Source organism: Amblyomma mixtum, chromosome 1 (genome assembly GCF_055824585.1).
Source record: "Amblyomma mixtum isolate Tamu chromosome 1, ASM5582458v1, whole genome shotgun sequence".
NCBI lineage: Eukaryota > Metazoa > Arthropoda > Arachnida > Ixodida > Ixodidae > Amblyomma > Amblyomma mixtum.
The window spans coordinates 309,064,290-309,087,710 of record NC_143012.1 but is presented as its reverse complement, the minus strand read 5'-3'; the positions used below and the strand labels follow the sequence as shown (position 1 = coordinate 309,087,710).

At 48.2% G+C, this 23,421-nt stretch overlaps 1 protein-coding gene and 1 pseudogene across 1 annotated transcript in view; both read right to left on the bottom strand.

Moving 5' to 3' along the window:
• Positions 1 to 900: 900 nt before the first annotated feature.
• Positions 901 to 23,421, bottom strand: part of LOC149372381 (fatty acid hydroxylase domain-containing protein 2-like) — a 62,989-nt gene continuing 40,468 nt past the window's right edge. The window contains exons 4-7 of the mRNA XM_089586172.1: positions 21,982 to 22,100; positions 15,987 to 16,192; positions 5,329 to 5,601; positions 901 to 1,625 (exon numbers count right to left, since the gene is read on the bottom strand). Coding sequence (XP_089442298.1) covers positions 1,418 to 1,625; positions 5,329 to 5,601; positions 15,987 to 16,192; positions 21,982 to 22,100 — 806 coding nt within the window. The 3' untranslated portion in view covers positions 901 to 1,417. The remainder of the gene's footprint in view (positions 1,626 to 5,328; positions 5,602 to 15,986; positions 16,193 to 21,981; positions 22,101 to 23,421) is intronic.
• Positions 19,370 to 20,179, bottom strand: LOC149372382 (proteasome inhibitor PI31 subunit-like; annotated as a pseudogene).

Sequence of the window (23,421 nt, the reverse complement as noted above, 5' to 3'; positions counted from 1 at the left end):
ATTTTCACTAAAGGCTCCGACAAAGGGCCTTCGGCCGTTATACGGCGTCGCCCGCTTACTGCGTCCCTCTCTACGTGACCGCCAGCATGGATGACCGTCCGGCACCGAGTCCACTTTCCCACGACCGCCCAAGCATCGCCATTCGGAGCACGCGTGCGGAAAGGAACCGAGGAGCCATTCGCTGGGACGACACCGCTCTAACGGTCTGCTCCGCCTCGTTCAGACAGAGCTGAGGCCCCCTGTAAAGAACATCCCTGCAAAGCATGGCCCTTGACGAATTCCTTCCTTGGGCACCAAGACCTTCACGGCTACAGCTCGGGCTCTGTACCGTCATCGCAGTGTGTCAAAAGGATGTTTCAATAGTTCTTTGAGTGCGCGTGGCGTATCATCGGGCTTTTTGAAGTCGAGCGTACCACTTTGGCGTTCACGTCTTTCGAGGAGTTTACGGACAGAGCGGAACTTTCCTCCGTGATATTATTCAATTCAGTAAGCAAAGTAGGGAAGTGTATGCCTGAACTCTCGAGATGGAGTAGAAGAGCTCTTCGTCGTAGCGAGCTTCCACAAGTTCTGTTACGATGACTACACTGTGCTTTGAATCAGAACTCCGAGAATTGGTCGTAATCGACGAGGCATGTTTCCCGATTCGTTATTTAGTATTCCACTGCGCAAAAAGAGCGGGATGTTCTTGTAAAGCAGGACACTTCATGCAGTGTATGGTATGATGCTATGTGCCTTTTGATGTATATAGCACATAAAGTGAACGACAGCTATTGTTTGATTATTTATTCGTTTATTTACAGGCAATGCCCCTTTTTGGGCTTCAGCAAGAGTGAGAATAGCGATGGGATTTGATTGATTGATTGATTGATTGATTGATTGATTGATTGATTGATTGATTGATTGATTGATTGATTGATTGATTGATTGATTGATTGATTGATTGATTGATTGATTGATTGATTGATTGATTGATTGATTGATTGATTGATTGATTGGATCAAGTGAGAAAGCGAAAGAGCCGCTTAATCTTCTTTTACTCTATGTATTATTTGAGCATTGAGCAATGTTTCTCCATTTCAACGTCTTTTTTCGGGTACAGATTTAAGCTATGAGTGAGTTTCTCTATTTAAACGTCCGGTTTCGGTTACAAACTAGGGTGCAAACTTATCGTGAAGCGGCGTAATCCGTATTTAATGAACAGAGTCCCTCCCATGAGAACGATGCTAATAAACAACTATGTCTCAGATTCTTTCTGCACGCATCGAACCCATCTACGCCCATTCCCATATCACAAAACCTTTCTTGTGCGCCTTATAGCAACCCGTCGGTTCAGTTCTTTATCTGACGAGGCGCAGCGACATATCACGCAGTGGCTGTTTTTTTCCCCGTGAGCCGCCGTTCGGCCCCCGCTTCTCCCTCAGCCATTGGCTTGCGTCAATCCCCGCTGTTGGGCCGCTGCGTCGCATGGGGCGGTTGCCGCAGTCCGCGCGTCTGGATGCAGCTCGTGGACGGGCCGGAGCGATAGCAGGACGCGATGCCGCTGGAAGGCTTCGCTCTTTCTGAAGGCCTCGTCCGTGCCGTGCAGCCAGTCCAGGATTCCCAGAATGCCGTAGTTTCCTCGGAACCTGCGCTGACCGAGACGAGGCCGGAAAGCCGGCGGCGGCAACAGTTCTGTTGTTCTCTTTGGGCGAAGGCTAATCTGAGCGCGTGTCTTTTGGCCGCCCCATTGGCTGCTCAGCCTAACGGTCAGGCGGGCATTTCACGAGAAGTGCACAAAGCTCGGCGGCGGTACACAGCCGGCTTTGTCGACTGCGTCGTTTACTGGAGTAGGACAACAGAACGAGGCTAAACGAGTCCTTCGGCTGCCATACATGACTGTTTTGCCGGGGCTCGAAAGGCTTGGCTTGTACCACGAACAGTATCCGGCCTAAGCGGAGACAAACAGGTACCAGGCCCGGTATAATAAAGGGCTGCTGCTATAATTCCATTCCATTTTTGCTCTTTTCGCCCTCTGTCGTTGCCTCAGGCAAAGTTATCACTGGTGAGGTATGGTGGATTAGATTAGCTTTGGAAAAGGAAACTACGTATACAATCCCTAGGGTCGTTAGCTTGCAAGAACGACTTTCTCAAACCGTCCTTTTGCTTTTATGCCGTTCGCCAATCCCGGCCGCCGTTGATGCCAAAGCCAGCGAAAGAAGTTTCTTGCAAGATTTTGCCCTGGTGTCTCATCTCACAGCGCTAGTAAAAGAGCGGTGGAAGGATCGATTGACAAGAAAACATTTCCTAGATACATACCCAGATTAACGACGCGGTTCTCAAGTGTTGCTACTTAACGTTGCTTTTTTACTGACCAGCCTTTCGCGCAATATTCAATCAACAGAGGTGGGCGTAGCGATTAACCTGTGCAACGGGCAATCCAAACAGCAGACGCAATCATAACTAAGCCGACTGAGAAATCGCAAAACGAACTTCGTGTACGAAGACGCAGTGCGAACAACCCTGCGAATTCGGCGCCACAATTCTTTCTTGAAAGTGATACGAGGAGGAAAGTTTCGCCAGAGTAAGCGCAGTTGGCACCGGCGTCTTACGTTGTAACCAAAACTGGCACGTTAATTTCCTGGCCAATCGTAACGCTGTCCAGGTCGACCTGAGCCAAAAGTAAGACACATGTGGAACGCTGTGTGGGTGCTGCCATCTGTGTTCATGTGAGGTAATGCAGAGAGCGCTTATTAAGAACAGGTATCGGTTGCCACATAACTATAGCTTTTACTAATTCCCCCTACCCCACCGAAGGGCAAGAAAATTGGGATTTTTTGTTATTTTGTTGCGGAAGCAACATTACGCTAGGTGTGAGCGATTTCGCGGAGCCCCGGAGAGTCCCAACTGCGCATGCGCGAGAAGCGAGTGACGTCAGAGCAGCGCGGAGCCGTCGCCGACTCCTCCGCTGCGCGGGTGACTCAGAGGTGCCGTCGTCGCTGCGCCAGCAGTGCATTATCCAGGAGGAGTGACGTCACACGGCGCACGGCTGCGGCGCTGGGGCCACCGCCGACTCCTCCGCTACACGAGTGACTCAGAGGTGCCGCCGCCGCTGCGATTGCCGCGCCGTTGCGTCCGCAATCCTACTCGGGATGGCCATTGGTTAAACCACAGCCAATTTTTTGTCCCACGTAAGTCGGAATTTTAACTCATTTGTAAAAACCTAATCAGAATTTTGGGTAAATAGTAACTCTTTCTTTTTTTTTTTTTGTCTGAAGGCTGGAAGGACGGAAAGGAAACTCAGAATGATACAACTCCCGAAAAAATGCCTAAATTCGGCTGTATTGTCTGAATGAACCGGTCGTGTAATGTGTGAGGAAACTTCTTCAAGTACGGCTGTTCGATGCTTGTGGGTTTGCGAACATGAGTGCTATGTGGCTATAGGTTACTACAGAAGGCTCCACCAAGCGTACGAAGCTAGTGAGTGACAGTACTCGACGCACAAGACAAATACGTCAAGTATGCGGGAACTTACGCATCAGTTTGCTGGTACTGTTACACGTCAGCAACACTATAGCGGTTGCGGCTTATGGGGGTTTAACGTCCCAAAGCGACTCAGGCTACGAGGGACGCCGTAGTGAATAGCTCCGGAAATTTCGACCACCTGGGGTTCTTTAACGTGCACTGACATCGCACAGTACACGGGCCTTTAGAATTGCGCTTCCATTGAAATTTGACCTTCGCGGCCGAGATCCGGGAAGTCAAAACCGCGTCTTTCGGATCAGCAGCCACTGATCAGCATAGCCACTGAGCCACCGCGGCGGCACTAACACTATAGCCTACGACTTATTCGGAAACAAGTATATGACTATAGAAGAGCAAATCAGATGTCATGGAAGTGTTCGAACCACTGGGCGCTGTTGGAAACTTGCATATATTCGACTTCGGTGTTTTTGCATTCGTTTTTAATGCTGCTGCAGTTCTGGCGCACACGAAACAGCCCACAGGCCTATGCAAAGCGATCTTGCAGGGTATTTCCATGGGAACTGAAGGACGGACGAGTGTAGGTGCGTCAGACGAGGAGTTCAGCAAAGAACCAGCAGTGAATTCGACCGTGTGCGGTAGGCAGATGGAGAAAAAATTTGACCAGACTAAAGAAAGAACGGAAAGAGGATCGCACAGTCCTGTCGTATCGATCGTTCCGGCACGCAAAACGCCAATATCGCCTCACAGCTCCTCGCCTGGGTTCCGATTTGGACCCGGCCCGTTTCCCGTGACTGAGAGATTACTTCGCTCGCATTACTTGCTCGCTGCGCGGGGAGACGATAGCGTGACCTGCAGAGTAAAACGATTTGCTCTTCGTGCAACTTGCAGCAAATAGGGCCCGCGACGCTCTTCGGGTTACGCAGCTCGAGGCCTCCGGCCGCCTCAACGAATGCCGCTATCCATGAAAGTGGACAGGCCGTCGTAATTGCCGGTCCCTCGTTCCCTGGAACGTCTGTGTTCGTTCCCGTTCCGTAGGAGAAGAAGAAGAAAACGCCACTGTCATTTTGGAGTAGTGTCCCGCAGCATAAAAGATAGATTTTGCCAGCTCTGCTTAGTTGCAAGGGCAATTCCGCTAAACTTCGTTAGTGAAGTGGGCAGAGGCAAACAGGTAACAAAAAAGCGTCGGTGAGCCTGGACAAGCTTGAAGATAAGAAGAGAACTGTTATTCTCAGTAAATAGTGATGCTCTTGAAGTCAAGCATGACCCATCTGTTTCACATCGTACATTGTGCTCACAGCGATACAAACTGAAAGAAAACCCTTAGAGACCTCATTCAACAGCGCAGCATGCAGTATGGATGCCGTAAAGAGACTGTAATTGTGTTTTCAACTAGCCTAGCAGGTATACACATTGAGACAGCCGACGCACCAAAAACACAAATTTCAATCCCATCGATCGTACAAGACATAATCAAAGGCGTCAGTCAAGGCACACTTGAAAAAATACACACTGACCAGTTAAAACTATCTGCGTAGATCCGCTAACCTAATGTCTGTAGTAAAAACAATTCGATATTACATGAATGGACCGCAGTCATCCGTCGGCAGAGAACTGCATCGAGTGATTAAAGTACAAGATTCGCAAATATAAACGGTTGCGGCTAGTCGTAGATTCCTTTTAATTATAAGTCCACGATGATGAAGTTAAAATGAGGCAGCGAGTAAAAAAGACAATCTGATCCGAAAGTCTCTCCGCGGCTTCCTATTTTAATCTGATTTGTTAATGTTCCTTTGGATACGTAAAACGCCACTCTACTGAGAAAGCTGCTGCTGCCTCCTAACATTTGTGGGGCGGCCATTGACTCACGTGAGGTGGTGGAAGTCGTGCATCTGCGGCGACGGCAGTAGCGGCAGGTGATAACCCGAGTGCACGATGACCCCGTAGGGCGCCGTCAGCACCGCCCACAGCCAGTGCACGCTCAGGTGCGAGCCCAGCAGCGCGGGTCCCACCACCACGGGAAGCACGTTGGACAGCACGTGCTCCAGGGGCGTGCAGTACACGGCCGTGATGGCCACCGGCGCCGTCCACTCGTGGTGCTTCTTGTGGAAGCGCCGGTACGCCAGCCTGTGGTGCAGCAGTCTGCAATGTGGTCCACCAAAGTTGTCGGGATTATAGACACCATTAGCATACCGTGTACCGTGTTACCGTTACCGGAGCACCGGGAGCCAGCCTACCGCTGGTGAGCATGCGCTGATTGGTCACGATGCTGCAGGCACGCGCGTGGTGCCATCTCTGGGTACGTGGCGCCATCTGGCAACGTCAAGGCAATCTGCGCATGCTCATTGGCTGCGCGCGGGCTCCCGGTACTCCGGTAACGGTAACACGGTACACGGTATGCTAAAGGTGCCTAATAGAGTGCACCCTGCCCGCGGCGTGGACGGCAAGGACGACCTGGAACGCTGTAACAGGAATCGTAAGAGGGCAGCGCAAAAAACAGCACAGACAAAAACAGAATACAGGGAGGGTGCTGACACGGCCGCTAGATACAAAGCTTTGCGCTTTGCATCAAGCGGCCGTGGTGCTGACTTGTCCTGTCAGCGGACAGCTCCAGTCCCGTCTTTTGTGTTTCTGCTGTGTTCTGTGCCGTTGTTTGTGCTGGCCTCTTATGATTCAAGTATGAACCAACTAGCCCAAACAGAAATTCAGCTGTAGCCCGGCTTCGCAACAATGAGGTAGTGATCTTTTTTTTTAATGCCACAGCATTTAGATTGTTGTTTTACAAAAACCACCCGATTTCATTGGAACAAAATTGCCTGATTGGCCGAGAGAGTCGCGACCACCAAATCTGAAAATCTAGGTGAGGACTAGAGTGTTCGAGTACAGAGAAACAGACTGATCCTCTTGATCAAGCTGCCTGGGAGCCCTACATCCGCAACCCAAATGCGGATGTACAAAAGATCATCCTACGCCTGACGGAGGAGGCTTACTCCAAGGCCTTCTCTGCGGTCACGGCGCAGGAGAGCCGGCAAGGGGGAGACCCTCCCTCTGGCTGAGCCCCTGCCCCGAGGCCCAAGTCGGTGGGAATAAAGTCTTCTCTCTCTCTCTCTTTCTCTCTCTCTGTTCGAGTACGTTCAGTTGGATTATCATATACGGTTATACTGACCCGGCCCACTTTTCCACCTTAATCGACTCACTCATCTCTAATAATCCACCTTGATTAATTTTATCGAGTGGACCCATTTTAGAAATTTGATATGTCCTCTGTAATATTTAAACGTGGCCCAACTTCCAAATGCTGCCGCATTTTCTTCTCTAACAGTGTCGTTAGAAGACCCCAAGTTTTTTAACCTTCGACTTTCAATGTTGATCCAACAAGCCCGAAAAACTTGCTCTGGCCGGTGGTGACGGTTGTCAATGCACAATTTCTCGACGCCCGGGCTGCCAAGATGTCAGCTGTGGTTGCGAATGTATATGGATTTCGAAACCGGAATTCCACTTTTTGGAAGTTCCCTCAAAAAGAAGAGCGACAGTTTGTTCACACCATCGGACGTCAAAGGCAGAGCTAAAATACATCGTAAATAATCTATGGTAGCAACTGTAAAATACGCATCAAGACAAAGAAAAAAAATGGCGGACGGTTTAGCATGGCTAAGCGCGGAATATCGGGCAGTAGAACAAGTTGCGGTGGGCACTCAAGGTTCTTACGTGCTAAAAACACTTGACCTAAACGCCTTTACCCTAAAGGCCTTCTACCTAAAGACCTTTACCCAGAAGGCATGTACCATGAAGGACTTCACTTTAAGGCATTTGTCGTGTGACGTTTACCAGAAAGGACTTTGACCTAAAGGCATCAACCTTGAAGGCCTCACCCAGGTGTGTACCCTTCCCCTAGGTGAACTCCTGCCAGGCGTACACACCTCGCAGGTTGCCCACATCACGGTGCGCAGGTGGGCCGCCTACCGCAAAGCAGGCTTCAGATACATACGTATGTCCGAAATCAAAAAATTCGTCTAACTGTGCTATCGCACTAGACAAAGATTGGTTTGGTTTGTTGGGGTTTAACGTCCCAAAGCAACTCAGGCTAAGAGCACAGGTAAAGATTTATGTTGGAAAACGGTCGTACAAACACGCATTGATGGCATGAGCAGAACCATCAGAGACGCTGAATAGCACTGCGAAAATTCATGCGTCTTGAAAATTGTGCGAGGAGCTATATGTTAAGTTTCTTGAAATGACTCACCTAAAACCCACTTTGCTCACTGTCCCTGCCCCTTCGACCTGTCGCTGTCTTCCCTTTGTGGCACCGGCTACAAGGCCTCACGATAAGAACACAGGTGAAAGTGTCTCTGAACAAAGCGTCGTCTGAGTCTTGTTTCTTCGGTCCGCGCGCTGTGATAACGCCTACAAATATACTGCCGGCCTTTCTTCAGACTAACCCATTTTGCTGTTCAAAATTAATGTTCGTTCGACTGCTCCATAACAGCGTTATCGTTAAGAAAGACTGGAAGTGGACACTATTCTTCTCGCGTCACCGAGCAGCGCCCGCCAGGAAAGCCGACATGTACATACATGTACAACGTTACTTCACGGGGAGCCTCCAGAGTTCAAGACTCCAAAAGAAGAACTCCCTGTCTCGCCGAAAAGCTGCGTGATCCAGAAGAAATTTCGCCAACTCTGTCATCGACCTTTAAGCCTCGTTAGGCGATAAAGGAACTACCCCTAACGTGGCGATCGCAAAAGCTTTCCTTTGCTGGAGCTCTTGATTCTCTTTCCGACCACGTCCAAGAAGTGTGGCGTTTAACAAACTAAAACAGCAACATAGCTAGCGATGGCCATTAATATTACCGTCCTCTTTGTGACGGGATGTTGCAAGCGTAGCCATGCGGGCTTTATTTATGTTTATGTCCCAATCTCTTCATTTCCCTCGGTAATAATTTAGTCTGGATGGGAGCCCGCTGCCCCGGAGCGACAGCAATTTATTATGAATGGCCCGGACACGTAGGACACGAGGGGTGGACACAGACTAGACCACTCCGTGTGGCCTGAATAAAAGTAGTGACGGTCCCCATCGTCTGCGTACCGCCACACACCCACGTCATGTTCCCTGTAACACTAAGTTACGTATTACCTTCTTATACATAATCTCACTTTATAGAGACACCAGCAGATATAAATAAAGCTAGGACTCATTTTATGTTCCAATCATAATCGTTACAAAAAATGGTAGAGTTTTGTCGTAGTTAAGCCGAGTCGGCGAGCGAAAGCATGTGTTTAGCCTGATTGGCTCATGGTTTTGCTTTGCTGGGTCGTCGGCACGTCTGGCGACGATATTAGACTCAGGTTAAGCCGTTATCGAGGTTACGCTAATCTGATCTGTTCGCTCCGCAGATGGAAGTTGATGAAGACGACGATGTGCAATGCGCAGCGCGATAGTGAGAGAGAGATAAAGACGAAGAAGGAAGGCAAGGGTGTTAATCAGAAGGGTGTTCCGGTTGGCTACCCAACACTGGGGAGGAGGGATGAGGGCATTGGTAAAAGAAAGGAAGAAGGAGTGAGGAGCGAAAGTTTGTCATTCAAGCGCAACAGTGCGTTGCAGTTTAACACGAGACGTAATCGGCTGCGGCGATAGCTTAGTTCTGTCGTGCAGTGGCCAGAGATCTTCATCTAACGCCGCGTCCAGGTCATGGACCAGAGGATAACCGGGGTGGTAGACGTGACTCGGGAGGCCTAGGTTAGGATAAACATACAGGTCGTCGTTGGCGAACCGGAGGCAGGCGAAATAGAGACAGTGGTGTCGACGTTTGCGGAATCAGAACACTGGGCACAGGTGTGCGCGGAAAAAATGGGCAGAAAGGTAAAGCCTCGGTGGGAGCGGTAGGAAGCGTACTGGTGGGGAACGAACTCCGGGAATGGCAGGTGCCTTGAAGCGAGCGCTGGTGAGCGCTCGAGCAGAAGTAGAGGAATGCAGGGGGGCCTCTTCAGAGGACAGGCGTAAGTGAGGCGGCCGGCAAGGACGCTATCTGAGGAGCCTTCAGTCAAGAATGGAGCGGTGCGTGAGCATCTTCAGTGGCGGTGGAGCTCCCCTGCGCGAGCCCACCGCTTCGTCTTCCTTGCCCGTGCTTCGGTAGTGGCGCTACAATACAACCGTCATTTACTTTTCTCTTGAGGGATGTTAGCAAACTGTCATTCACAATCTGAGAGTACCTGCCAAATGTGCTCCACCCCATTCTTACTATTCTAGTTCTTTCCCTCCCGTGACCCGGATCTGCGGTCACTACCTGCCCTAAGTATACGTATTTCATTACCACTTCCAGCGCCTCGCTACAGTTGTAAACTGCTCCCGTCTTAAACTGTTGAAGTAGTTATCATTAACGGTAAGATCGCGTGGAGGCCTGTAGCCCTGGATTTTGCGGCTGCGCTGACTATGAAAGCAGACAAGGATATAGAATACATATGCACAGAATAAAGGGACAGGCTCAGAAAAAAACAACGAAGAAGACGTCATGGTCACTTAGCACGGGTGCGATGCTCATGGGCATTCAAGGCGCACCCGATCCCTCCAGGCAGCCACCACGAACCTAAAGAGCCTACCGGTAGGTGATTCCCCAGTGCATTACGTGAAACGATCCCTTACAAATATTTTTTAGATAGTCTATACACTGTCCATAGCCTTCTGCCTTTGAAGTCTATAGACTCTCTATAGAAAAATCCTAGAGGACAGTCTACAGACAATACAAATGTTATTGACAGTATATAGACAGTCTATTGATTTATGGCCATACACTTTGGGTAGACTTCTGTCTATATAAAATTTATAAACTGTGGACAGACAAAAAGAAATGTCTCTAGGAGGCAATAGAGTCTATAAGAGGTCTATAGATCATTTTTGTAAGGGATGGGTATTTCAGTGCACAAGTCTAACCCCACCGAGGCAGATGTCACACATGAAGCAGCACGGTATTGTTTCAAAAAAACTGCAACAGAAAACTGCAACAGCCAGGGAGGGGAACAAATTTGGGCGCAGTGATCCGTTGCCAAGAGAAAATCAGAGCACCAAAAAAGAAGGCAGGACCAAAACAGGACGCAAAGGACAAGCGCCATCTTGCAAATAAACCTTTATTGCGAGAACTGAAGAACATGCACCCACCCTGCACCTTTACAAAATGGAATAATTGAAGAAACACCACGCACACACAGACAACAACGCATCCTCTCAATCACGTCCCGGCAATTAACGTCAAGAATTTAATTTCTTTTTTCGAATAACGCCGCGGGCGGTACACTGAGACACCCACAACTCGGGCACGTGCTCTCGGAAGCCTCTACAGTTTTTTTTATTTTTTTCCTGTCGTTGTGATTGCAAAGAATCATGCAGTCGTTGAAAAGTGAGAGACAACCACTTGGGCTCCTAGCAGCACACTGAAAGCTGGGTGGTTCCTGCCATTGATCGTCTGTCCCACCCTCTCCTTATAAATTGAGCAGAAACGAGTCGTTATTGAACGTGCGTTCGTGTGCGTTTGTTTTGTTATAAGCTACTATGAGTCAGTTACCAGTGTTGAATCGATAGCCATCTGCATGGCACCCAAGCGCGCATTTCTGAAACTAACATCGCGAAACTGTGCTCTATTTAGAGATACTTGAGCCTCTCTGTATCGACTGATTAGAGCTCTTGTATTCCAGTCATCGCCAGCACTTGCGAAATTATTCCCCGCTGAGTTGCGTCACTGGTTGGTCGATGGGCTGTCGTCCACGCAATCACTGCGGCAAGCAGAGGCGCCGGAAAACTAATTCGAAGTGCTCCTACTCGTTCTGGTTAATAGATCGCTCTTCCTTTATTATTTCGTCTTTAGACATACTCAGTCTTCTGCTTCCGGTTGTGTGTCCTATAGAAACTTCCCCATCAGCTCGCCATTGCCACGTTCGTCTACTTTAGTCTACTCCCATCAGGCCGCTTCTTTAGCAGCGCTAATCCCAAACCGATGGATTGGAACAGGAGCCTGATGGTTTCCGGAGTGCACTACAGGTGAGGATGGACCCTCGATTCGTCTTGTCTCCCACCTGCGGCGCCAGTGAAAACCCAGAAGGCTTAAGTCTAGATTGGGCTGCACCCACAAAGTTTGTTGCGTTGCCCAAAGGCCACCGTCCCATCTGTTTTCTTGCGCATACCTAATCGCACGCTTAGCCCTCGCGACAGCGCCGCCTCGCAGTGACTGGAGAGTTCAGGTAACCAGACGATGCCTCAGGCTGGTTCCGCCCCATGGCGATTATCGACCTTTGTTGTGGTTTTTATGCGAAGCATACTACTTTAGCTACCACTTCAGCCCTTCACCGTGGTTATGCGCCTCCAAATCACGTGATACATGACGTCACACCACGTGACACGATGACGTCACGACAGTAGAGAAACGGGGGCCCACCTCGCGCCGTCGCTGTGATTGTGCGCCTCCAAATCACGTGATGCATGACGTCACACCACGTGACACGATGACGCCACGACAGTGGAGAAACGGGGGCCCACTTCGTGCCGTCGCTGCGGTTGCACGCCGTGTGAATCACGTGGTACGGTGACGTCACACTCCCGCGCATTTCGAACGCGCGTTCACACTCGGTGTAGGTACAGACCTTATGAACAAATACTGGCATGCAGGCAACATACCACCAGAGTGGAAACACGCGAAAATCACTTTTATTCCTAAAGCGGGTAAGAAACTCAGCACTGAGAATCTACGCCCAATTTCATTAACATCATGCCTAGGCAAACTCATGGAGCATGTCATCCTCAATAGGCTCCAAAACTATGCGGAGGACATGAACCTCCTACCTGAAACAATGTTAGGATTCAGGGCCCAACTATCTACCCAGGACATACTCTTGCAGCTTAACAAGGACATAATTGAAGCTGACGAGGGAACAGGAACGAAAGCAATATTGGGTTTAGACCTTGTTAAAGCTTTCGACAACGTCACCCACAAAGCCATTTTGACAAACTTGTCAGAAATCAACCCCGGAGAAAGGACGTACAACTACATCCGATCCTTCCTCACTAACAGAACAGCAGTGATAACGGTCGGAACAATAGAGTCTGCCCCAATCACACTAGGAAGTAAAGGAACGCCACAGGGCTCCGTCCTGTCCCCTTTCCTTTTTAACCTCTCCCTCATCAAAATTCCCCCCAAACTGGCACAAATACCAGACCTACATCACACGTTCTATGCAGATGACATCACACTTTGGGTAACCAAAGGATGCGAAGGCTACATAGAAGACACACTCCAAGCAGCAGTGGACATCATTGAGGCATGCGCATGGGAATCCGGCCTCACTTGTTCTGAGCTAAAATCTGAACTCTTCGTGATCCGTCGTAAACAAAGAGCTAGGCGTACCACGACATCCCCCCCGCAAATAAACGTCTATGTTAATGGACGATCTGTCAAAGAGGTACAGACCATGAGAATACTGGGGTTGTATTTACAAACGAATGGAAAGAATACTGACACACTCACTAAGCTAAAACGCACGGTAGAAGCGACGGCGCGATTAATCCGCCGCATAGCTAACCGCAGACAAGGGGTGAGGGAAAGAGATTTATGCCGACTAGTGCAGGCCTTTGCGCTAAGCAGGATACTCTATGCCACCCCTTATCTCAAATTTTCGAAAGCAGAAAAGGACAAATTGGATAGTATGATACGGCAGGCCTATAAGGCTGCGTTAGGACTCCCACTAAATGCCTCAACCGAAAGGCTTATGAGGTTAGGAATACATAACACCTACAACGAACTGAAAGAAGCCCATTTAATGGCTCAAACAGCGCGATTAGCCAATTCCAGAACTGGCAGGAGTATTCTTACCAGGCTCGGAATTAACTTTCAACCTACGATTAACGATGCTAAAGTAGACTTACCCCGCGACTATAGGACGGCCCTACTAATCAAACCACTCCCCAAAAACATGCACCCCGTACACCATGAGGGTAGAAGACATGCAAGAGCCAAAGCCTTACATAACAAATACAGACAGTGCGCTGGAACACTTTATGTAGATGCGGCAGAATACAAAAATACCAATGCCTTTGCAATTGTGGTTGTGAACGAGAATGGTGACCACATCGTCTCGGCGACAATCAAAACGAAATCCTCTGAAACGGCAGAAGAGGCGGCTATAGCCCTCGCCCTAGCGCATACCCAAGGGAGCATCATCTTCAGCGATTCCAAAATGGGTATCAATAATTTCGCTAAAGGGCGAATTGCAAACATCTCCCTTAGAATCCTTAACGTAACCAAATTCTCACTAAATTATTCCCAGTTGATATGGGTCCCAGCCCATTCGGGGAATCCGGGGAACGAGGCAGCCCACAATAAAGCCCGAGGTTTCGTCGACCGGGCAGTGGATGAGTCTGGCTCCCTGAATTTCACGAAGGACTCCATGATCACATATCATGATCTCACCAATCATTTTAAACTAGAGAGGAGAATTTTCCCCCCTCCAGACAAAAGACTTACTAAAGAACAAGAGGTTACGTGGCGTCGTCTACAGACGAGATCGATACGCACCCCATCACTCCTCGCGCACATTTATCCAGATCTTTACAACCCAAACTGCAAACACTGTGGCCAACGTGCTACCTACGATCACATCCTGTGGGACTGCAAAATAGAGCCACCTCCGGGTGATCTAGTTACAGCTCCTTCTCTCGAGCGGTGGGAGACCGTGCTGGCTAGCTCTGACCCCAGAACGCAAGTTTTGGCGGTGGAGTGGGCTGACAAAGTCGTCGAGGGCTATGTACTCTCGACCACTTAACGCGACCTCTTGCCAAGCTCTTCCCGGCGAATAAAATGTTTTACAATCAAAGGTGAAACGCTCGCTCCACCGGGCAGGCGGACGCGGCTTCCGTGGCAATCCAGGCGCCCACCCAACGCGCGTCTCGGGGTTAGTCGGCGTTCCGCTGTAGCCATGCCGTTGTCTTCCCCCACGACGAAGGCTTCTAGTGGTTGTATTAAAATGACCACGTATTCAACCAAGGAAAGCCATGTATTACCAAGCCTAGCCATCAATATGCTTCGCATCTAACCAGGGTTAACCAAGTTAAGCCTCAGCCATTTTTTTTTCACGTATTTCTATTCATACGTGGCTGCTGCAAGGACTGACACAATCCGACATTTCTCTGTTCGTGCGTGCGTGCGTGTGTGTGTGTGTGCGTGTGCGTGCGTGCGTGCGCGCGCGCGTGTTAAATTTCCTTTACCTTGTAAACTGAGAAAAAACCAGTCACACAAGACGACGGACAAGAAGAGTGTACACACCACAACGACAGTTTACAATGTACCAACTGGCCCGCATTTCAACCCTTCCAGTCGTTGTGGTGTGTACACTCTTCTTGTCCGTCGTCTTGTGTGACTGGTTTTTTCTCAGTTTACAATGTACCAACTGGCCCGCATTTCAACCCTTTCCAGTCGTTGTGGTGTGTACACTCTTCTTGTCCGTCGTCTTGTGTGACTGGTTTTTTCTCAGTTTACAATGTACCAACTGGCCCGCATTTCAACCCTTCTGCTTCCTTTACCTGTTCCCCTTTCACTCTCATGCGTCTCCCGTATATCAAGCATCATGTTGAAAGCAATGTCACATGGCTGCATTTGTCTTTCTGTCTTATGCAAATGATCTATTGTTCTGATTAATCTGTGTCCACCGCGAGTATTTAAAAACATAATAAAATAGTAATTACAGCCTGAAATCGCAACCACCAAAACCACTTTTTTAATGTAACATATCTTTATAGAAGCATTACATAAGGGGAAAGTCAGATTTTAATCGGGTATTTTAACGCAAAAGACGCAACAGCAGTGATTTATATCAGTGACAGTTCCAATTACTGCACAGCTAAAGAAAACAGTTCCGCTGAGTGAGTTTTAAAGCCGAAGCACTACTTCAAGAGGTCTAAACGGCTCACAGAGTTTGTGTGAAGCTTGACCTTCAGGGGGACCTATGGCAGTGTTATTGCCGCAGCCAATCACGCTTCGTGTTAAAGTGCAACAAACTCTCGCGCTGTGCAACGCACATCGTCGTCTTCCTCAACTAATACTACTGTCAAACTAATATACACATCCTCGTGATGTGCATCGCCTCATCAACTAATATATACCATCGAACTCGTTGCCAGACGTGCTCACGACCCAGAAAAGCAAAACCGTATCTACCAGGCTGAACACGTGCTTTCCCACGTGTACTCTGTTTAACTACGTTGAAAACCTACCACTTTTTCAAGAATTAAGAGAAAATAAAGCCACTTCCGGAGCCTTCCCTTGTTATTAGACAGACGGTAAATAAATGTAAATATGCGCGACATTCTCTGGAGCTACGGGGCGTTGGCACGCGCAGATCAGGCGTGATATTCAGTGGCCTTTTATTTTGTTTTGTTTTTGCCTATCTTTTTCTCTTTCTGCAAGCAAAGTATATCCATAGAAACAGCCCGAATGGCTACCGTACTTGCAGGACAAGGACTTAATCTTAGAATGCACAGTGTGGCTCCTTACCTGTGTGAGTAGTAGAACAAGACTTCTTCGATCGCGACAAAGCAAGCGAAATGCGCCGCGACTCGACTCCACGGCGGCAGGCTCAAGCTCTGGTCAAATCCACGTATCGCCTTCAGCCAGTAGAAGATGATGTTGATCGGCAGTTGAATGAAGATTTGGTTGCACAGAACTTGCTTTATCACTGGGACTAAATCTTGACGCGTTGGCTGAAAAAAAAAATCGTAAAAGATAGCATATCAGAAAAGGCATTGTAGTTGTTACAAGTTTGCGTCCAGAATAGCTATAAGCGATTGCAGGATAAGGCTGTAAACTAGAGAAGAAAGTATTCGGAAGGTCACTGGGTGCATTAAACTTGTCTAATGATAATGACGATAGCTTTGGTAATAAAAGGGGCGAGAATGGCACAGTTAGGGACTCCCGAGGCGGCTCTTAAGAGGACAGAACGTAACGCTCTCTGTCACTCCATAACTAAATACCTTAAAAAGAAAGATGTCCACTGGTGAAAATAACATTAGTTTACCACAATACATCCGGCGAGCAGTTTTAAAACAACTGAATTTTACGTGATTCGTATCTCAGTTGAACTTAAAAAATGGTAGTAACTTTCACTCCTTCCTTAGCTCCTCTTGAATGTTCCCAAGAAAGAGAAAAAAATCTGAATTTCCAAAAGCAAACATCCTATTTCTCAAAAAAAGGAAAAATTATCGCGAGATGTTCCTGGACGAAGAGAACCGAATAGGGGATTAGAAAAAGTTAAAAATAAGTTCAGTAGCAGAAAGATACGTAGCGTTTCTGTTCAGGCATCTCACTGGCAACAACACTCTGTTCCAAGTTCTTATTCAGTACAATAAATCAAAGTCGGAGAGAAACGGGCCCGAAGGCGAGTACGCATTATGAAACACCATTCGTGCGAAAAGATCTGAATGGTTGATGCGCTTGTTCTTACAGCTCAGTCAGAACTGAAGCTTTGTGCGGAACTGTGGCGCAGTCCGAGTGAACACCACTACCGAATTTCTTGGATGTTCTAGACTGCGCACTGCAAGCTCTTTCCTCAATTTTTTTTATTCGCTTCCACCTTCCTACTACCCTCCGTCGTTTTCGCATAAAATTCTAAAGCAGAGGAATCCCTCGGCGCAATAAAGTCCAAGCCTCGCGTCATTAATAAATATGCCTGAAATTCAATCTGCCTTTTTCCATCATCTGCTTGCTTTTCTGCAGAAAACTTGACTCACTACGCCCCAGTATGCGAGAACAGAGAAATGGTACGCCGAGATGTCTCAGCCAGACCGCGACAATCTCAGAACAGGCTCGACGAGAGCGACGAGACAGCAAAACAACGACGGCGCTTAGCATAAAGTGGCACGGGTCGAATACGGCGCGAAATCAGCGGCTTTCCAACCGCCGAAGGAATGAGGCGCGCTGTTCGTTTCCTTTTTTTCGGGATCTGACAATGACAGCGCTAAGTCCGACTAGCGGCCCACACCCTGCAATCAAGACGGCGTAATCGCGCCGTCTAAGCAATTACTTCGTCGCGCGAAAGAATTCGAGCCGACAACGATGGCCGAGCTGTTCACGAATAGCTGGGCCGTGGTGCTTTAATCTAGGAGCTGCGAGCAACATACGAGCCCCGTGGGCTCTTGGATTTCGTGATCACCGGGCTCGAAGCGAAGCGGGGTCGAAGCCTCCCCGTCGCTTCCCTCTCATTTCCTAACCAGTACCGCTCCTCCACATCTAGCTGGGACGACCATCTTTGCCCCGAACCGGCTTTCCTGACGAAAGCCCATTTAAGGAACACGCGCGAGATGGGGAAATAGAAATCCCACTTCCTGTCCGGCAAAGTGCGAGCGAGAGGCAGCACGCAGGGCAGAGGAGACTGTAACAAAGCCGTTCGGAGGACACGACTGGAGTAGGCCTGAGCGAAACAGCGCTTGTCCAGTAACGGTTTTTTTTTTTTCTTTTTCACCTTGCCCCGAAGGGGCGTCTGATTGCACTGTGCAGGCCTATATTGAGATGCAACGCCACGGTCTCTGCCACACGAGTACTGGACCCACCTACTCACGCCCTGGAGCTTGCGTGGTATGTTGCGAGATATATACCCGCAGTTCTTTATCTCTCTCTCACACGCACTCTCTCACTCTCTTCCTCTTTTTACAACGCTTATTTATTCCTTAGCTGCGCAGTTCCAGCGTCCACACAAAGCAAGGTAGTTATAGTCCCCCTTTCGTTCTTTACCACCACCTTACCCTCCTTCTTCGTCTTATGTTGTCTTTTCTGGCATTATTCTCTCTTGAGATATATTTTTTCTAGATCTGATGCATTCAAAAACCTCATTAAAGAAATCAGGGAGATCGGGCAGCCTACGTTGTGGTCCTTCGATTCATGATCATCCCACCTCCAAGAGCACCCCCCACCAGAATGGATACAGGGGCGCTATGCTGGAAGGCCCGAGTTTGCTGAAACTCGGAATCATCCCGAGCTCTGGCGACGCCCTCAGATGAGTGAAATAATGGTAGCAAGACAAAATCCCACCCTCGTCCCGCGTCAAACTTCATTGGGTTATCTGGATATATTCCGTGCTTTATCACCACATCGGCGCCACCTCATCGGCTTCTTGGGCGGTCTACAAAGAACGGGTCACGTGAGCCAACCGTCTGTGCCATGGCCTCACTCTCGCCTCTAGCGGCAGAAAGTGTCAAATCTTTGTTAATTTCCTAAAGCTATGCTTTTCAACATTGCTTCATTGGATTCAGATTTTAAAATACATTTGGAAATGAACAAAATGTTCATAATACTATCTGTTGCCTTTTAACGTATTCGAGAGAAGCGAAAGGGTTGATACAAGAGTGCACCTAGTGCGCACTGTTCGTCTTCGAAAATGGAGAGACAGATAGAGCCTGAAAGAGAAGACACGCCTTTGACGCGCCCGAAAAGGCGTGTCAAACAGCTAGCGGCGAGTGTGCAGATAGATAGCAGAGAAGTCACGATTTCGCGATTGCTGATATGGCGCTGATAACTTCAGGTAGCGCTGCGGCCTGGTATTGTGCAGTGTATTATGTTTGAAGTGTGAAACAAGCGCGCAGGGTGCGCTTGTATCGCCTTTACGTGGCTTTATCTCTACATTTTATTGTCCGCTGCCTGCGCACTTTCCGCGCTATCTTCGTTCACTGACTGCCGTCATCGCAAACTCGGATGAAACTCGGGCGAGCGCCAAACTCGGGCATTCCGGCATAGCGCCCCAGGTCTCGCTGGCCCAGGGGGACAGGCTGCGATGTCTGGAACCATTCAATGCCAACCCATGTGCTGGGCATGTGCAGGATATTCTCTTGGGATGCAGTTGGTGAAGCGTCACAAGCATCAGTAATCTCACTGCCACTGTCGCAGCACTACATGACACTAATCACCTCACGGTTCAGTTTGTCAACCACAGCATTCAAGTCATTGAATGCCCTGTAACAGTCCTTGTATTCCTCAGACACATACTTGTCAATATTCAGATTGGATGATGCTGTCCTTTCTTTCTGAACATTCGATATACAAATCAGAAGAGAGTTGTCCGCTCGAACTGCTGCAAGCAAGTACTGCTCATTACTTCGTGCAGATATGTACCTAATCGTGTAGAAACCCTGGTTTTTATTCCAGCCAACAGGCAGCAGCTGTGTTTTCTTCTGTTGAGGGCGCGCCCACATTTCGCCGCTCCCCGCGCAGCGTTTACCACTTCTAACTAGCAGACAGTGGGCAAGAACAATAGGGCATCATGTTTCGACTGAAAACTCCCATCACCCGGCTTAAAAAGCAACTCAAAAGCAAAGTACTTTTCGTACGCTGACAGGCTACTAGCTTCTCCTGTAGAGCTTATTACTGACACTTCTGACGCGCCCACACGAAAACGTTCAAACAGAAGGCCAGATGTGAGCCTGGCACGCCGTCAGCGTCAGCTCATGTCGTGGGACATTACCGTGGCCACGACACCCTATATCGTGCCCGCAATGCAGTTTCACCATTTGAGCTGCCGTTCGCGAGTTTTCCACTGTTTAAAATCAGTCATTTCAAAACACAATTACCCAGCACACTACCCTGTGGGAGAATAACACGGCTGGTCAGCAGCCTGCTGCGCTGGACGAAATCCGCGCAAGATGCGATGGCTGCAATGAACACTCCTCTCCCCCACACCCTCTCTCCTTGAGTGCGTCCATTTTCATGAACACCTGCACCACGCGACAGCGGACGGAACTCAGTTTCGAGCAGCCGAGCCGTTGAAAGGATGTCTCCTGAACAGCGATGAATGCATTACAATGCAATACAATACAATACAATACAATACAATACAAATCACATTAAAGAATGCTGAAGACCTACAGAAATCATGACTGATAAGGGAAAGCGATCGTAGTAGGGGGCGGCAGAAAATTAGGTGGGCGGATGAGATTAAGAAGTTTGCGGGATACGGTGGCCGCAACTGGCACAGGACCGGGTTAATTGGAGAGATATAGGGAGGCCTTTGTCCTTCACTGGGCGTACTCAGGCTGATGATGATAATGATGAACATGATAATGATGATGATGATGATGAAATCAGCCTGACATGAGGACCGCGACTCGCAGCTCTCATGATACGAATAGCAATATAGAAAAAGTATTTTGGTCGCAGCAAAATAAAAGTTCATTACATGACTTAACACCAGGAACATTACATGCCAAGGAGTACGAACTTATTTTGATCACGAACTAAGCGTCCAGGATGTCTATAGCTTGCCGCACCAAAGCTAGGACGCAAGTGTACACGACAAGATTCCTTCTTTGGAAAGTGTTTCGGTTCTTCACAGCTTCTAGCTGTTCTGGTTAATGCTCATATATGGTTCTGGTTAATGCCCATACAGGTCAATGCCCATATAAGTAGAATTGGTCATCCTCTACGTTCATAGATCGCTGGAAGTCCTTATACCACTCCTGGCGCCGTGGTGCAGCGGTTAAGCGATGCGCCACTGCCCTGCGATGGTAGGTGTTGCCTCCAGTGGGGATTGTGAGGCTGCTCTTGGTGACCGACCTCAAGGACACTGAGACAGGCTTCGGACAGACAAATATCGGCAAAATCTGAGATTGGGGGTTTCAGTGCTGGCGCACTAAAAAGGCTTACAGGGCGTAATAGTCGAGAAAACTCATTTTCCACACACCTGAACGACACTCTCTTTAGCCAGAAGGTGAGCGCTGCATAATACGCCGATAACAACGCCGAAACTCTTAAGTCCCTAAAACAACTGCACTGTGAAAGGGGCCAGTTTATACAGGGTGTTTCACCTAAGATTTTCTGCAATTTTAAAAAATAAGCTATTTGAATTAGATGCGCGCTTTTTCTGGCATAGCATCGTCAGTGGTGTAGTACATCATAATTCAACTAAGACGTGCTAACTAGCAGGCTTGTTAACCAATATTTAATAGTTAACTTTTAAACTATTACCGTTGGGCTCCTTAATTATTGAGAGGCATGCAGCCCACCGTACGTAATGTCCATATTCGTTTTTAGAATTTCGAGAACGCGATTATCCTCGGCGCTGTGGCCCAACAAATTTCGCCTACATCGCGCCAAAATACATGCGGTTTGAGAAGCTTGCAGGCAAAGCAACCTCTCCAGTGAACCTAACTCGTCGAAATAGCCAAAATTTGTTGGTCCACAGCGCCGAGGATAATCGCGTTCTTGAAATTCTAAAAACGGATATGGACATTACTTATGGTGGGCTACATGCCTCTCAATAATTAAGGAGCCCAACGGTAATAGTTTAAAAGTTAACTATTAAATATTGGTTAAAAAGCCTGCTAGTTAGCACGTCTTAACTGCATTATGATGTACTACACCACTGACAATGTTATGCCAGAAAAAGCGCGCATCTAATTCAAATAGCTTATTTTTAAAAATTGCAGAAAGTCTTAGGTGAAACACCCTGTATGCTTTCGCAACGCTGAGCTAAAGCGCATGCTAGAGCCAACGATCAGGCGTATACCTTCTTTTCCATCACTTGAACTTTGTACCTCTTCATCCATGAAAAGGAATCGCACGTGTCCGCGACCAAGAAGGCCAGTCCGATAACCCAGTAGCTACCCACTGTCAGCAGCCACTGGCCTGTAATGAAAGAAAATTTTGCGTGAAATCTGCGAGCCTTTCTGGCAAAATGACTTGCATTTCACGAAACAGATTCATTATGTACAACAAACGGCTCGCTCGCACGAAGTGGATTCTAAATGTTCCCCATGGTCCCGTATGAAACAGTACGCCAAAGCGCTCCGGTTTTGCATTTACACGCGCTTCGAAGACACTTTTGTGTTGTGAAAATTTGACGACATTGAGGCGCCTTGCATCTACCACCTGTCCTCACACTGTGCACTCAGGATTTAAGACATCTGGTCGGGATCCGACAATTTTTAATAAAATGAAACATCGGTAAGGGTGGAGAGAAATTCCAAACATATGCACAGCTTATTTCACCTCACAAGCCGTCACCTGGTGACATATATTAATTGATTCAAGTGCGCACATTTAATGTGAGCACTTTGAATGAATGAATGAATGAATGAATGAATGAATGAATGAATGAATGAATGAATGAATGAATGAATGAATGAATGAATGAATGAATGAATGAATGAATGAATGAAATCACTTCGGTCACATTACAAAACTTTCGTCTCTCCCTCGTGATGAGTATGTCAAAGCCGACTATACTGACAGTCATTCTATCTTCAAGCTGCTCGCTTATCCGTTCGTCTGAGAGAAATCAGGAGGATACGGCACTGCGACGCCGCGACTTGTAAACCCTAGCCTGAATGCAGCCTTCATGACATCCAAGAGAAACTCGACACTGAACTCAATATACACCACAAAATACGGTACTCGCATCAAGACCGGCTGCAAACCGAGGCATCAAGGTGGCTTGGTGTTTATGGAGTTTGGCTGCTGACCCCAAAGACGCGGGTTCGAACCCTGCCGCGGCGGTCGAATTTCGATGCAGGCGAAATTCTAGAGACCCGTGCACTGTGTGACGTCAGTGCACGTTAAAGAACCCCAGGTGGTCGAAATTTCCGCAGCTTTCCACTACGGCGTCAATCATAGCGTAAGTCGCTTTGGGACGTTAAAACCCAATAAACCAATAAACTAATCTAGTTCACTGTAACTACGGCGTTTATGGAGGGCTTTCATGTCGTCTCCCTCACTTATACTTCTCGTATGTCTCCTCTTCCTCTTCGTCGTCTTCACCATCTCAGGATGCTGGGTCACTGTAACTATCTCGCCTCTTTATCACTGGTAGCGGCATCATGTGACGTCAGGATTCAAAGCCAGCAAAGTCAATTGCCGGCTCTCGTCTCAAAGGTGGGCATGACCAACGGCAGACAGGCAAAGGAAATAAACTAAGATTAAAAAATCCTTACAGAATATGGCATCATTT